Genomic DNA, 14,178 nt, shown 5'->3' with positions numbered 1-14,178 from the left:
AATCCTTAACCTACTGAGCAAGGCCAGGGATCGAACCCGAAACCTCATGGTTCCTAGTCAGATTTGTTAACCACTGGAACTGTTAACCATTTGTTAACAACGGGAACTCCAGTATCAAGTGGGTTTTGACAGCTGAAAGCTGTTTGGGCTCTCTTCAGCCCTGGAGTTCAACATAGACCTGGAATGAAACAAATTGTAACCATTTGATAGGTGAATGAGGAAAATTCAGATAAGGGATATGAGACTACAGAACTGTAGTGGTACGAGCAGATTGGGAACTCCTGCTGTAGCTCCTTTGAGTAAACAGTTTATGATTAAATTAAAAATTCTGTTAAATACCATTTTACCTGAGTATGAGCATTTCTTAATTTTTTTTTAAGTCAATCTAAAGGTATCTTCATAAAATACTTCAAAGTAGTAGAGGTTTTGTTTCCGCTTCTAGTTTCTGGGCTGCTTGTTCTGTCTTTACCTGCCTAGAGATAAAAGTGATGGTCCTAACAGCCAAAAGATTGTGTGAGATAAAGCTAATTTCTTCTGATGTTTCCACTGTGGCTCAGGGGGTTACACACCCAACTGGTATCCTTGAGGATGTGGGTTCAATCCCTGTCCCACTTGATGGATTAAGGATCTGGTGTTGCTGTGAGCTATGGTATGGTTTGCAGACATGGCTTGGATCCCCAGTGGCTGTGGCTGTGGCTGTGGCTGTGGTGTAGGCCAGCAGCTGCAGCTCTGATTCGACCCCTAGCCTGGGACTTCCATATGCTGCAAGTGCGGCCCTAAAACACACACACACAACAAAAAACTAATGTTTTTGAAGAGCTACAGCCAGGGATTTCAGCCATTTCCTTCATTAGGAGTGTTCTCTTTGACCTTTGCCTGCAGAGTCAGTATCTGGCAATTGGTGCCATTGGCCTGTAACTTGCCATTTTAACTCTCAAATCCCAAGTTGCCAGGTGAGAAGGGTATTATGGTGTTTGGTCTGTTCACTGGCTGCTGCAGCAGCATTACACTCAGTGCTGGGAAAGAGGGGACCTGGAGCTGTGTGACGGAATCACCTGGGAACCCTTTAAAAATTGCCACTATCTGCTTGATCCTGACCCCAAGAATTCTGAGCTAGTGACTCAAGATGGGCCTAGTCATCATTTAAAAAAAGAAAAAAAAAAAAAGTCCTTACGTGAATTTTCTAATTACCCAGTGCTATTGATGTTAGAGACTGGAAAGCAAACAATCACACCAAAGATCAAAGGGAATCAAGTCGGCAAAATGTTTGTTGTCCTCTTCCAATTACAACCCCTGCTAACCCAGGCCTCCATCCACACCTCTTCCCCTCCCCAGCCCCTTTTCTCTGCTTTTTTTTCAGATCTATCAAAGCTTACCTGCCCCATGTCTCATTCTCTCTGGGCCCAGCTTTCTGGGAAACAATTAACTAATGTGATCCTGAAGTATACTAATGGATGTTAATAATTTACTCTAGCTCCCTTCTCATTGATCCTCTCATCTCAGTCCATTTGAATGATAACGCATCTGAAAAAAAAGAAGAAATGACTAATTTTATCAATTTCAAACCCATTCAAGTGCCATTTAATTATCTTTTTTTATTATGTAGGAGCAAAGAGTGAGTCAGCAGATATGACCTTCGGGAAGACTGGCTTTTTTCAAACCCTGTTGGCCTACTCGGATAAGGACCTGTGGCTGTCTTGAGTGGAGAATGAAAAAAATGTATGTGTACATTTATACACACACACACACACACACACACACACACACACACCACACATATGAGTTTTAAGCCTGCCTGCTCAGACACACGGTGGAGTGGAGGGGAGAGGCTGCTTTGTAGATTTTATGTACTTAGCTCTGTTTATGTGAGACAAGTACAGAGAAGATTTCCCTTTGTTATTCTGCCACTGGTCTTCTGCAGAGCCTCTCTGGAACTGCTCTACCCCCTCAGACCTGAGAGCAAAGGTTAATCACATTTTGAGAGAAATGACCTGAAATGTGTTCATTCAACCTACAAGAAAACACCATGTATCACTCAGGAATTGGTCTTGCTTCTTGTTTCCCTGTTAACAATATGTCTTGGAGTTCTCACTGTGGCTCAGTGGAAATGAACCCAACTAGGATCCATGAGGATAGGGGTTCGATCCTTGGCCTTGCTCAGTGGGTTAAGGATACGGTGTTGCTATGAGCTGTGGTGGAGGTTGCAGACGTGGCTCGGATCTGGTGTTGCTGTGGCTGTGGTGTAGGCCGGCAGCTGTAGCTCCGATTCAACCCCTAGCCTGGGAACTTCCATATGTGTGGGTGAGGCCCTTAAAAAAGCAACAAACAATATGTCTCGAAGCCTCCTGGCTATTTCCTATAATATGCTCCCATTTTTTCTTGCTAGGGAAATATTTGTGGAGTTAATGTAGAAAGGAGGCTGGCTTTATAGTGCTACACTTATAAAAGAATCTTATGACTATTTTTTTAGAACTCAGCCCTTTCCCATTACCTAGGGCCTTTTTATATAATTGTGTTACCAGAGTCTGTGACTACTAGAGATACTCTAAAAAATAGAACCCAAAGTTTAAATTTGTTGCCATGTTTTTGGGGGTTTGTTTTATAATGTTACTGCCAAGTCTCACTGTTTCTGCAAACTTGCCTTGCCCGCAGTGCCCTCATGGAGACCTCCCTAGTGTCCAGCAGAGGGCATCCTCTTCTCACTAAAAATCTCAGCACTCCCTTTCATGCAGGAATCTAATTAGTTTCACTGTTTGCTGTATCCTTGGGGGTGAAAATTCCAATGGAAATGGAAATATCTGAGTTGCATCTCTTTAGTCTGTATACTTTAGAATTACACTCCTGTATTTCTATACTTGCGACACTTTTCCTGGAGAAAACCATGCCCATGATTTTGGGGGGCTGGATCACGCACAACAACAGTCATTCCCATGGTTGGTGAATGGTGCACAGGTCAATTCTTCCCAGTTAATTTCAGTTTTATTTGACACAGACTTGATAGTATTCATTGATAACAAAAGATACATGTTTGGTCAAGAGGGGGAAGCAGCTACTTTTAGAGCTAATTACCAGCCATTGACCCATTTTCAAGTTTTGAAGCATGAGCAAAAAACTCTTAATTTTGCCTCCACTAGCTTATTTTTTTAATTTTTTAATTTTTATTTTTGCTTTTTGGGGCCACACCTGTGGTATATGGAGGTTCTCCAGCTAGGGGTCTAATCGTAGCTACAACTGCCAGCCTACACCACAGCCACAGCAACTCGGGATCTGAGCTGCGTCTTCGACCTACACCACGGCTCATGGCAACGCCAGATCCTTAACCCACTGAGCGAGACCAAAGATCAAACCCACAACCTCATGGTTCCTAGTCGGGTTCATTTCCGCTGCGCCACGACGGGAACTCCTCCACTAACTTATTGATACAAAAGCAACTCAAAGGACATAGAATGTTGAGGGTTCTCCCCTCTGTCAGATGCCAACACATTATCCACAGCACAGGAGCTCAAGGTAGCAGGGGCTGAGACCCTAAAGCAAAAGGCCTTAGAATACCTTTGATTGCTCCTCTTGTGTAGGTCATGGGGTGAAAAGCAAACATTTCCAGAAGGAAGTATAATTTGCATTTAAAAGTGTTTCCACTTAGGTAGATTTAGGCCTTTAGGAACAAATTCAGCTCTTTGATAAAAAGATTTTTTTGTGTGTGTGTATAACACACAAACATAGATTCCCATCCCTGAACTCAGTCTTAGAACTATATGAGGGTTTGGGTGGGGACTTTCTTGTTTTTCTTTTATGTTTTTTTAAATCCTTAGATCATCAGATTTACTCAGTGGAGAAATAATATGAATAATAGTTAACATTTTTTAAGTGTTTACTCTATGTCAATAATGTTTCTGTTGCTTTTTTCTCACATAATCCTTACAACCTTATGAGCTCAATAACTATTATCCTCTTTATTTTTTTATTTTTTTTTAATCCTCTTTTTAAAGATGGGGAAACTGGGGAGTTCCCTTCTGGCTCAGGGAGTTAAGCACCTGGCTTTGTCATTGCTGTGGCTCGAGTCACTGCTGTGGTGCAGGTTGGATCCCTGGCCTGAGCACTTCTGCATGCCATAGGTGTGGCCACCTCCCCCCCCCCCCCCGCCACCCCCGGCAATAAAAAAGATGGAGAAACTGGTACTTAGAGATAGTAAATGTCTTGCCCCAGATCACCTGGGCAGAAATTTGCAGACCTGGGATTCAAACCCAAACAATCTGTCTGGTTTGTCTGGTTTGGCCCCAGACCCTTTCTCTCTCTCTTTTGGCTTGTTTTCTTTTGATGGCTACACCTGCAGCATATGAAAGTTCCTGGTGTGGTCCAATCGGAGCTGCAACTGAGGCCTATACCACAGTCATGGCAACACCAGATGGGAGCCACATCTGCAACCTATGCCCTGGCTTGCAGCAATGCTGGATCCTTAACCCACTGAACAAGGCCAGGGATCAAACCTGCATCCTCACGGAGACTAGTTCAGGTCCTTAACCCGTTGAGCCACAGCAGGAACTCATCAAACCCTCTCTCTTAAACATGATCTTTCAGACCCTTTTCATGACCTCTTTTTTGGACATTATATTTAGGTGCCTGGAATTATTAGATAGGCGAAGAACAGGATCTAGTTAAAAGTTGTTTCTTTCTTTCTTTCTTTCTTTCTTTCTTCCTTCCTTCCTTCCTTCCTTCCTTCCTTCCTTTCTTTCTTTCTTTCTTTCTTTCTTTCTTTCTTTCTTTCTTTCTACCACCTTGTTATTCTGCCTCTAGTAGTCACAGCATAGAAGTTGTCCTGGTAAGACAGAGTAGACAATACTTTCAATCTTTGTAGGGGCTTTTCTAGAACACTGCAAGTTTTCAGCTAATTTTAATCACACAGCTAGATTAGACAAGGAACTGATTTCCTCAAGTCCTAGAAGTCAGTGGAAATTCCACTTTCTGCTAACAGCCCCAGCTGAATTTCTGCTTGATATGAGTGAGTCGTCCAGGGGTGTTGGCACGGGTTCTTTCTTACTCCTGTGACCTTTTTCCTAACAGTTTTGCTGGGCAGATCAGGAAGAACTATGAGAAAGAATACCATCTTCAGTGGATACCGCAGGCAAAAGCTTTTAGGGGATGAGGAATATTTTAAGTAATTCTTACTTTTTCTAAATCAAACCTCTCTCTATCTGATTAGAGTCTGGGGACTGATGCTGAAAGCTACTTTTGTTGGCTGGATGTAGTGCATGATATAGTAATAAGGGATTACAAAAATAAGGGAGAGGAAATCCCACTGCAGCAGCTCAGGTCACTGCTGAGTTGCAGGTTCGATCTTAGCCCAGTACAGTAGGTTAAGGATCTGGAATTGCCACATCTGTGGCATAGGTGACAACCGTGGCTTGTATTTGACCCCTGGCTCAGGAACTTCCATATGCTATGGGAGTGGCCATAAAAAAATAAAAATTAAAAAAATAAAGACAACCCTGAAAAAAAAATAAGGGAGAGGAAGGGAATCTGGACCCTGTGGACACAGCAGGGCTAGACAGGGAATAACTGGCAGAAGCGGACTATTAATACACATGTACGGATGTCATGGGGGAAACCAGCCACAGGGAGGCAGAATCCAGTCTGCAGTGTGGTAACCAGGAGCCAGAAGGTTGGTTGGTTTGCATATGTAATGATTTTTATGGTTCAGAATTTCAAAAAGCCTAAATGCAATGTGGTAGCCTGGATTGAGTCCTTAGATAGAAAAAAGACACTAGCAGAAAAAATGGATGAAATTGTAGTAAAATCTGGAGTTTAGTAAATAGCAAAAAAGAAAAAAACAAACAAAACCAACAACAAACAGATAAACGAATTACTGTACATTGAAAAAAATCCGGGAGTTCCTGTAGTGGCGCAGTGGTTAACGAATCCGACTAGGAACCATGAGGTTTCGGGTTCGGTCCCTGCCCTTGCTCAGTGGGTTGACGATCCGGCGTTGCCGTGAGCTGTGGTGTAGGTTGCAGACGCGGCTCGGATCCCGCATTGCTGTGGCCCTGGTGTAGGCCAGCAGCTTCAGCTCCGATTAGACCCCTAGCCTGGGAACTTCCATATGCCGCAGGAGCGGCCCAAGAAATGGCAAAAAAAAAAAAAAAAAAAAAAAAAAAAATCCCCCTTCCATTTCCATTTCTCAGGTACCCATAATCAACCAATGTGATGAGTCATGTGTGTCCTAGAAAAATTTTTAATGCTTCTACAGGCACGTATCTGTGCATTCTCTTTTATGCAAACAGTAGGATACTATATGCACTAATTCTGGCACTTGCTTTTTTAAAAAAATCTTAAGATATTTTAATAGTAACTATTTGGGAGTGTTCTAGTATTTGTGAACATTTTCAGCTTTAATTACATTGTGTGCCATCATTTCAGTAACACAGTGTAACTTGCTTTTTCACTTAACACTAACAAAGGGTTTTTTGGTTGGGCTCTGTATAGCATCTGACAAGGTAACCAGGGGTCTGTCCTAAGATTGTTATATTGTCTTCAGATTGTCATAATAGGACTCAAAGGCCTAACACTTTTGAGAAAGGTCACCACGCCAGCTTGATCTCCAGGTTTGTTGTAGCTTAACTCTACCCAGGTGGTCAGGGAAAGTACTAATTCTGACTGGTGTTCTTGGGGAATCGAGGGCAGACCTTGAACTTAGGTCTCCAGATGTTCTCTTCTTGTATTTGGCCTAGGCCCCAGATTCAGTGATTCAGTGAGCCCCTGGAAATCAAAAAACATAATTTCTAACACTTGTGTCCTGCCTTCACTTACAAGGTACTTTACAGTATGGATCTTAAGCCTCACAACAACCCTGGGATACAAGTAAGGTAAGATTCGCCCCTAACTTCCCAATGAGAAAGCTTTCTGGAAGGCCTGGAGTCAGGTCTATTGACTCTAAATCATGTAGGTTTCAACATCCTTTCATCACCATCAGCTGGTCCTTGTTGCCGAAGCACAGTGGATTGGAATGTTTTCTTACCTGCTTCTACTTCTGTAGTAGGTAATACCTACTAAGGGCTAATATTTGAGGGCTTATTCTCGTCAGGCACTAATCTAAGCACCAAATTATTTAATTCAATAATAATTTAACAAATTACTTTATCTTAACCATGAGAGGTAAGCCCCACTTTACAGAAGAAACCACGATTAAGAGAGGAAAAGTGATTTGCCCAAAGTTACACAATTAGTAATAGGTAGAGCCAGAAGGTCAGTCTAGGTCTTCCTGACTCCACTGTATGCTCTCTCTCTCTCTCTCTTTTTTTAAAATGGAAGTTCCCAGGCTAAAGGTCATACCGGAGCTGTAGCTGCCAGCCTACGCCACAGCCACAGCCACGCCAGATCCAAGCTGCATCTGCAACCTATGCTGCAGCTTGTGTCAATAGGGGATTCTTAACCCACTGAGCAAAGCCAGGAATCAAAACCACATCCTCATGGATACTAGTCAGGTTCTTAACCCACTGAGCCACAGCAGGAACTCCCACTATATGCTCTCTTAACCACTGTATATGCTGTCCTGAATCAGAACTGTCTCATTTCTTTGATTTGTTCTTCCCAAGAATTCAAGCAAAGTTTTGCTCTGGAAATCAAACACCTTTTTCACCTGCAGTGAGAAGCTGTGGCGTGGAGGGAGGGGATGAAGCAGTGAAACCCCCTGATGATGACCTCTGCAGCTTCTTCTGCAGAAGAAGTATTCCCAGTCATGATAATGGGATTACAGTTTTGCCACTGGAGTTCCCGTTGGAGCAGTGGAAATGAATCTGACTAGGAACCATGAGGTTGTGGGTTCAATCCCTGGCCTTGCTCAGTGGGTTAAGGATCCTGCATTGCTGTGGCTGTGGTGTAGGCCAACAGCAACAGCTCCGATTAGACCTCCAGCCTGGGAACCTCCATATCCCATGGATGTGGCCCTAGAAAAAAAAAATTAAAAATTAAAAAAAAATAAAATTTTGCCGCAAAGCAGAGAAGAGAAAGAAGGTGAAAATATTGAGGGAGAGTGGAAGGAAAAATATTTGTGTCCCACAGAATGAAGACATTCTTTGTATAAGTATAAATTCAAAACATCATTAATGCTCTGGTGATAATTACTACTCTGCCATGAATTAAGTACAGACTTGGGAATCAGTTTCCCAGGGTCACCTGGTTAGATGAAGAGAGTTAGAAAAGGCCTGTATGTGCCTCAGGTTTTCTGTGTGTGACCTGCTGCCACTTTCTCGATGTCCTTTTCAAGGAGATGACAATTCTGAGTCTGCCCTGAGGGAACCACCTATAGGCACTCAGTTCTGTTTCCCACACTCAGCCTCCTCTCTCCGGGGTGGGAGGGCGACTCTGTGGAGCAGATCAGCCCGTGAAGCAGTGTTTATTTGCAAAGCTCTGTGAGGAAGAGTGTCATTCAGACTTCCTCAGGCCTGACCCTCTTCTGTTGGGACACCCAGAGCTGTGGATCCTGTATCTGCCTGGGCTGCTCCAGATTCTGCTCCACACTTCATCTGACAGGAACTGCGAGTCTAACCTTGCCTTCCTTTGATTCTTGGGATGAGTGAACTGTATGTGGGTGTTGGAACTCAGTGCTCTTGTGCTGAGCATGTCACATTGCTTCCTGAGGGTAGCCTTAAATCCTCAGCCTAATCTCAGCGGCTGCCGGTGGAGCTCCCTGGTCGTGTTCCTTGTGGTGTGTGGGGGCCCTGGAAAGGAGACCAGAGGGAGTGGCAGAGGGGCTGGGGAGATATGGAAACAGCTCTGGCCACATGACTGTATTTGCAGTGCTTTGCTAGCTTCCAGCAATCCTGCAAAAGAGAGATCCTTTTAAACTAACAAAACCCACAACCAATAGGAACAGAAGCATTGGTTGACAAGCAGTTATAGCCATCATTTTATCATTTTGCTGGACAGAGGTGGCCTCCAAATGTTCTTTTCAAACTCTCCCTGAGAAGATGCTTGTTTGTTGCCATGCAATGACTTTCAAACATCAGTGCACATTAGAATCACCAGGGGTGCATGCTAAAATGTGTCCATTCTCAGAGATTCTGACTCAGTAGATCCAGAGTGGAGGCCAGCAGTCTGCTTTTTTTTTTCTTTTCTTTTTTTTTTTTTTCTGGCCGTGACATGTAGTGGCTTGTTGTGGGATCTTGGTTCCCTGACCAGGGATTGAACCCAGGCAGCAGTGGTGAAAGTGCAGGATACTAACCACTAGACTACCAGGGAACTCCCAAAAAACTGCTTTTTTCTTGGCCATGCCCACAGCTTGCAGAAGTTCCTGGGTCAGGGATCCAACCTGCACCACAGCCTTGACCTGAGCCACAGCAGGAACAGCACAGGATCCTTAACCCACTGTGCCACCAGGGAACTCCAGACTCTGCATTTTTTTTTTTTTTTTTTTTAACAGCTGCACCTGCAGCATATGAAGGTTCCCACTAGGGGGTCAAATCAGAGCTGCAGCAACTGGCCTATGCCACAGCCACAGCAATATTAGGTCTGAGCTGTGTCCGTGACCTACACTGCAGCTTGTGGCACCACCAGATCCTTAACCCACTGAGTGAGGACAGAGATCGAACCCACATCCTTATGGACACTATGTTGGGTTCTTAACCTGCTGAGCCACAATGGAACTCCAGAATCTGAATTTGTTACAAGCATTTTAGATGATTCAGACAGTCACTGGACCACACTTCCCAAAAGACTGTCTTAGATTTAGTTCTAGTTTCCATTTGGCCCAGTTTTGAAATAGCCTTTTTCAGCTGCAGTCTGTTTTAATCACTTTCTTTATTGAAGGATTAATTAGCATCTCCATGTTTACTACCTGTTTTATTCTCACATCATCACCACAACTACAGAGAGAATCAGAGGTGGTTAGCACCATTTTATTGGGGGGTGGGTGGAGTGGGAGGTAAGGTTGAGGCATAGGGAGAGGTGAGTCAGAGACAGAGATGGGAATTGAAGTCCAGAATTGATGACTCTCAAACCAGGCAATTTTCTGGGGCCTATTTTCTCAGCTTGTGATTTCATATTTAATCATAGTTATTCCATAGGTTCCAGTTCACTGGGCTTGGGTAAGCAAAGCATATTTGAGTTTTAAACAAAATAGCTTAGCATCAATCAGTGTGCTAATTTTTGTTTAGCATATTGACGCTTGTCTAGGCTTGAGCTAGTATCTAGATGATGATATGTGTGGAGCTGACTTAATGGACTTAATGTGCTTCCTTCTGCGCTTGCTTCCTTTATCATTTCTGAAGACTTGTTACCTGAACTATAAAGGAACAGATTTCTCTTCCCCATGCCAATAGGAACCCCCTCTGATCTTCTAACTGGTAAAGTACTAACTCAAAAAACCTCTTAACCTTCAGTTTCTCAAACTTGAGTAGTATTTGGATCCATTTTTAAAGAAAAAAATTATCGAAAACTCTCAGTTTACTTAAATTTTTTTGTTACACTATTACTTAAATTTACAAATATAAAGTAGGAATGTAGTGTATTTTTACTTATAGTTCTTCTATGACTAAAAAACCAAAATAGATTTAAAAATTAAATACAAATGAAACTGTAAAACTAGTGTTATTTATGTTAATATTATTGTAATTTAAAATGGCAAATGATGTATTTTGCCAAGGCTAAATTATCCCTTGTATTATGATTATGGTACTGCCTGTGAAAGCTCAGCTTCTTTTGAGTTCAACATACCTATGCCCCCAAGTGACCTATGATATCTCAATTTTCCCAGCACTTTTTGTTAGAACTATTGTGACAATACAGTCCTATGATGTGACTTGGTTTTCATTTTGTGCATGAAAACACCATTTTCATTTTAAGTCTGCTTCTGTTCTTTTCTCCTGGTCTCAGAACAATAAAAGCATTACTGAAACACACATGCAAATGTAGTTACTGAAATCACGTGGCAACACTGGGTTGTAAAGTAGTTATCCAAAGAATCCAGACCAGTTATGCGAATCTAAAAATAATTATCAAAATGAAAACAAAATTAAAACCCTAGAAAATACATCCCCAAACCTAATTTGATAATTATTGTTCCGATATCTGTTGGTTCCCAAACTTTCACTACCATCAAAAGCCTGTCTACTTACTGTGTTTCCTTCCACCAACCCCATATTTAAAAAAAAAGGTCTCCTCAATTACATTTATTGATAATTTTAGTTTTTTAATTAAACACATAGAAATACCATTTCAGCTTATGATCACCATAGGTAGCTAGACTCTAAGCTGCTTAAATTATTGTCCAAAACAAAAAAAGACAGGAACATTCTAGTTATTCCATGCTGCCAGAACAAGGGTAAATGGAAACTTCCCGCTGTTTTGTAAGAACTCCCATATCCTCACCTCCTCCCACTGCTGCCTTTGAGGACTCTTGGAGTTCTAGAGAGGTCAATTTAGCCTCTCTTGTTCAAGCAAAGTAGCCAGTCCACCCAATATGGAAGGATTAAAGCTTGTCCTAGTTTTGCTTGATTGTTGTACTTCTAGCATGCTAAAGACCTAAAAAATGGGAGGAAGAAAATACAACAGAAGGCACCATTCCAGTACCAAACTGAAAAGAAACACAAAAACAAGAGAGCAGCATGTTTTCAACAGCTTGCATGGAGAAAGTGGAAAAAATATTGACTGGGGAGTTTGGATAGCACTGTTCATTTTCTCTCACCGCCCGCGTTATTTGTCTTACGGAGCAGGAGCCAGATACAATTCTGGCTCACAGGCCAAAGGAAGAGGTGGAGGGGTTTTGTGGAAGCTTGAGGATAGTGGGGAAATTAGGGCTGGAGACTCAAGTGGCTCGGGGCCAGGATGAAGTCAGGGGAGGCGCCAAATATTTCTTCCTCCTGGATTTGGGCATCCTCTTTGGTCCGCCTTAGTCCCAAGAGGGCACAGCACAGATCACGTTGGTAGGTCCCTGACGCCTTCAGACCACTGCGAGCAGGATGAATCCCTGCCCCTGTTTCTTTCGACTGCGGAAAGGACACGGGGGCCCCTTTCGCTTTCTCAGCCCACCTATCTTCTGGAATTCAGGCATACGGCTCCAGCCACGGGGGCCAGGATATAGCCTCCACCAGCCCAGGTGGAACTCAGTTGCCCCACCTGGGCGGAGCTGGAGCTCGGGCCTTAGCCCCGCCTCTCCGGGCGCAGGGCGGGGCCTGGTTGCGGGGCGGGCCCTTGTCGCGGGGCGGGGCTTGGGCGCGAAGCGGGCGGCTGCGACCAGCCGGAGGAGAAAGAACATGGCGGGCGCGGCGGCCCCCGGGACCGGCCCGGTGGCCGCGGGTGGAGATGGAGACGATTCACTATACCCGATCGCTGTTTTAATCGACGAGCTCCGCAATGAGGACGTGCAGGTACTCGAGTCGGGCCGGGGAGCGGACGTGGGCCCGGCCAGGCGCGGGGTAGGGAAGGGGTAAGGCAGGCCCTGTGGTTGGGGAGGCCCGGGATTGAAAGCTGGGACTCGGCGCAGAAACTTGACGGGGAGGAGGGGAAAGATCCCTGAGGGGCTCTTGTGGCTCGACCCGACGGGCTGGGAATCTCTCCAGCACCTTTTCCCGACCTGCCGAGGCGTCGGCCCGGCGTCGCACCCGGTTGGGAGCGGTTGTGGGAGGACCGGCTTCTCGCCGGGGCGCCCCTTCCGGGCCGGGCGCTGGGAACGCCGCATCCAGCCCCGGGGCCGGCTGGCCCTGTAGCCGAGCGAGTGGGAGGAGGGAGGCGCGGGGTGCGAGGGGCCTCAGCGGGCTGCAGGGATGCCAAGGCGTCCTGATAAGTGCAGCTGAATGTATGACTTTCTTGGGGCTTGCTGGAAACCGGCTGGGCGTGTAGGGTAGAGATTAGGTGGGATGGCTAACTAACTAAAGGAGGCGATGTGTCAACTCAGGTGGAACTTTTCTTTGAAAAGGCAGGGGTTGTACTCAACCGTTTCACCTGCTTCATTACTGCCGAAGTTCTTTGTAAAATCGTCTCACTTTTCTGGATATTGTGTTTTCTTTTATTCTTTAATGGGCCTCACAGAGTGTTTCTTCTGAGAAGTTGTCCTTTGCCTAATGAAGGCTTGTTCCACTGTTTTGAGGTTCTTAGAATAAAAACCTAAATTGAAGTCTTCATTCTCACCTGTATGTCATAACTCACCTGTTTGCAATTATTGTCTTTTGCTCAATATCACACCTGCTTCTCCTTTCTTTTTTAAAGCTCCGTCTCAACAGTATTAAGAAATTATCAACAATTGCTCTAGCACTTGGAGTAGAAAGAACGCGAACTGAACTGCTGCCATTCCTTACAGGTATATGACTCTTTGAAGAAAGGCATGGGCATTTCTATTTTCTAGTGGCTTTCAAAACTTTCACTTTTTTTTTTTTTTTTTTTTTTTTTTGTCTTTTGTCTTTTTAGGGATGCACCCGTGGCACATGGAGGTTCCCAGACTAGGGGTCTATTCGGAGCTGTAGCTGCCAGCCTATACCACAGCAATGCCAGATCCCAGCCACATCTGCAGTCTGCACCACAGCTCGCAGCAAAGCCAGATCCTTAACCCGCTGAGCCAGGCCAGGGATCGAACCTGCAACATCATGGTTCCTAGTCGGATTCGTTTCCCCTGTGCCATGATGGGAACTCCAAAACGTTCACTGTTTTTTAAAGAATTTGTTACTCACATCATTAGTAAGTACTAAACTGAGCCTGATGCTTTCAATGCAGAAGAAACAGGACAGAGCATATTGTAATGTTGTGGCCAGACATATTCAGACATTAACTTTTAGTTCATAGAAAGTAATTGTTATTGGATTATGAACTTCTTATCCTGTAAAATAGATCCATGAAGACTCTTGACTGAGAAGGAAAAAAGGCTGTCAGGATTGTGACAGGACCATCTAGTTACATGTTGAGTCTATTCCTAGTTTTGTGTGAGTGTCCAATTGAACTAGATCTCCTTGTTGATGGGTACTGGGTTGTTGTCATTTCTAGATACAATTTATGATGAAGATGAAGTACTCTTAGCTCTTGCTGAGCAGCTGGGAAATTTCACTGGCCTGGTCGGAGGTCCTGACTTTGCCCACTGTTTGCTGGTGAGTATATTCTGTCTACTGCCTTTCTAGAACTTTTGCAGTATAAATGATACATTGGCGATAGGCACACTGCAACATTTTTTATGCAGATCTTTTTATGGATAGTCAGTGTTAG

General features: G+C 44.1%; 2 protein-coding genes across 17 annotated transcripts in view; both read left to right on the top strand.

Annotated features, from left to right (window-relative positions):
* Window positions 1-11,621, top strand: part of ALG9 (ALG9 alpha-1,2-mannosyltransferase) — a 104,343-nt gene extending 92,722 nt beyond the window's left edge. For 8 of the 12 annotated variants that reach the window (XM_084974317.1, XM_084974311.1, XM_084974308.1 and 5 more), the window contains 2 exons: window positions 1,607-1,719; window positions 6,805-10,887. In XM_084974317.1, coding sequence (XP_084830443.1) covers window positions 1,607-1,701 — 95 coding nt within the window. In that variant the 3' untranslated portion in view covers window positions 1,702-1,719; window positions 6,805-10,887. Of the gene's footprint in view, window positions 1-1,606; window positions 1,720-6,804 lie in introns of all 12 variants that reach the window. The other 4 variants (XR_014814326.1, XR_014814330.1, XR_014814323.1 and 1 more) reach the window with 3 other exon arrangements.
* The window catches only part of PPP2R1B (protein phosphatase 2 scaffold subunit Abeta), a 37,471-nt gene continuing 34,905 nt past the window's right edge, over window positions 11,613-14,178 (top strand). For 4 of the 5 annotated variants that reach the window (XM_005667316.4, XM_084974638.1, XM_013979368.3 and 1 more), the window contains exons 1-3: window positions 11,613-12,356; window positions 13,195-13,285; window positions 13,963-14,063. In XM_005667316.4, the coding sequence (XP_005667373.2) occupies window positions 11,949-12,356; window positions 13,195-13,285; window positions 13,963-14,063 (600 nt within the window). In that variant the 5' untranslated portion in view covers window positions 11,613-11,948. 5 annotated transcript variants of the gene reach the window in all.

This window comes from Sus scrofa, chromosome 9 (genome assembly GCF_054392235.1).
Source record: "Sus scrofa isolate SSC_HxYL_T2T_F1_AM1 chromosome 9, Sscrofa_HxYL_maternal_Yorkshire_Landrace_v2.0, whole genome shotgun sequence".
Lineage (NCBI taxonomy): Eukaryota > Metazoa > Chordata > Mammalia > Artiodactyla > Suidae > Sus > Sus scrofa.
This window is presented reverse-complemented; position numbering and strand designations above follow the sequence as displayed.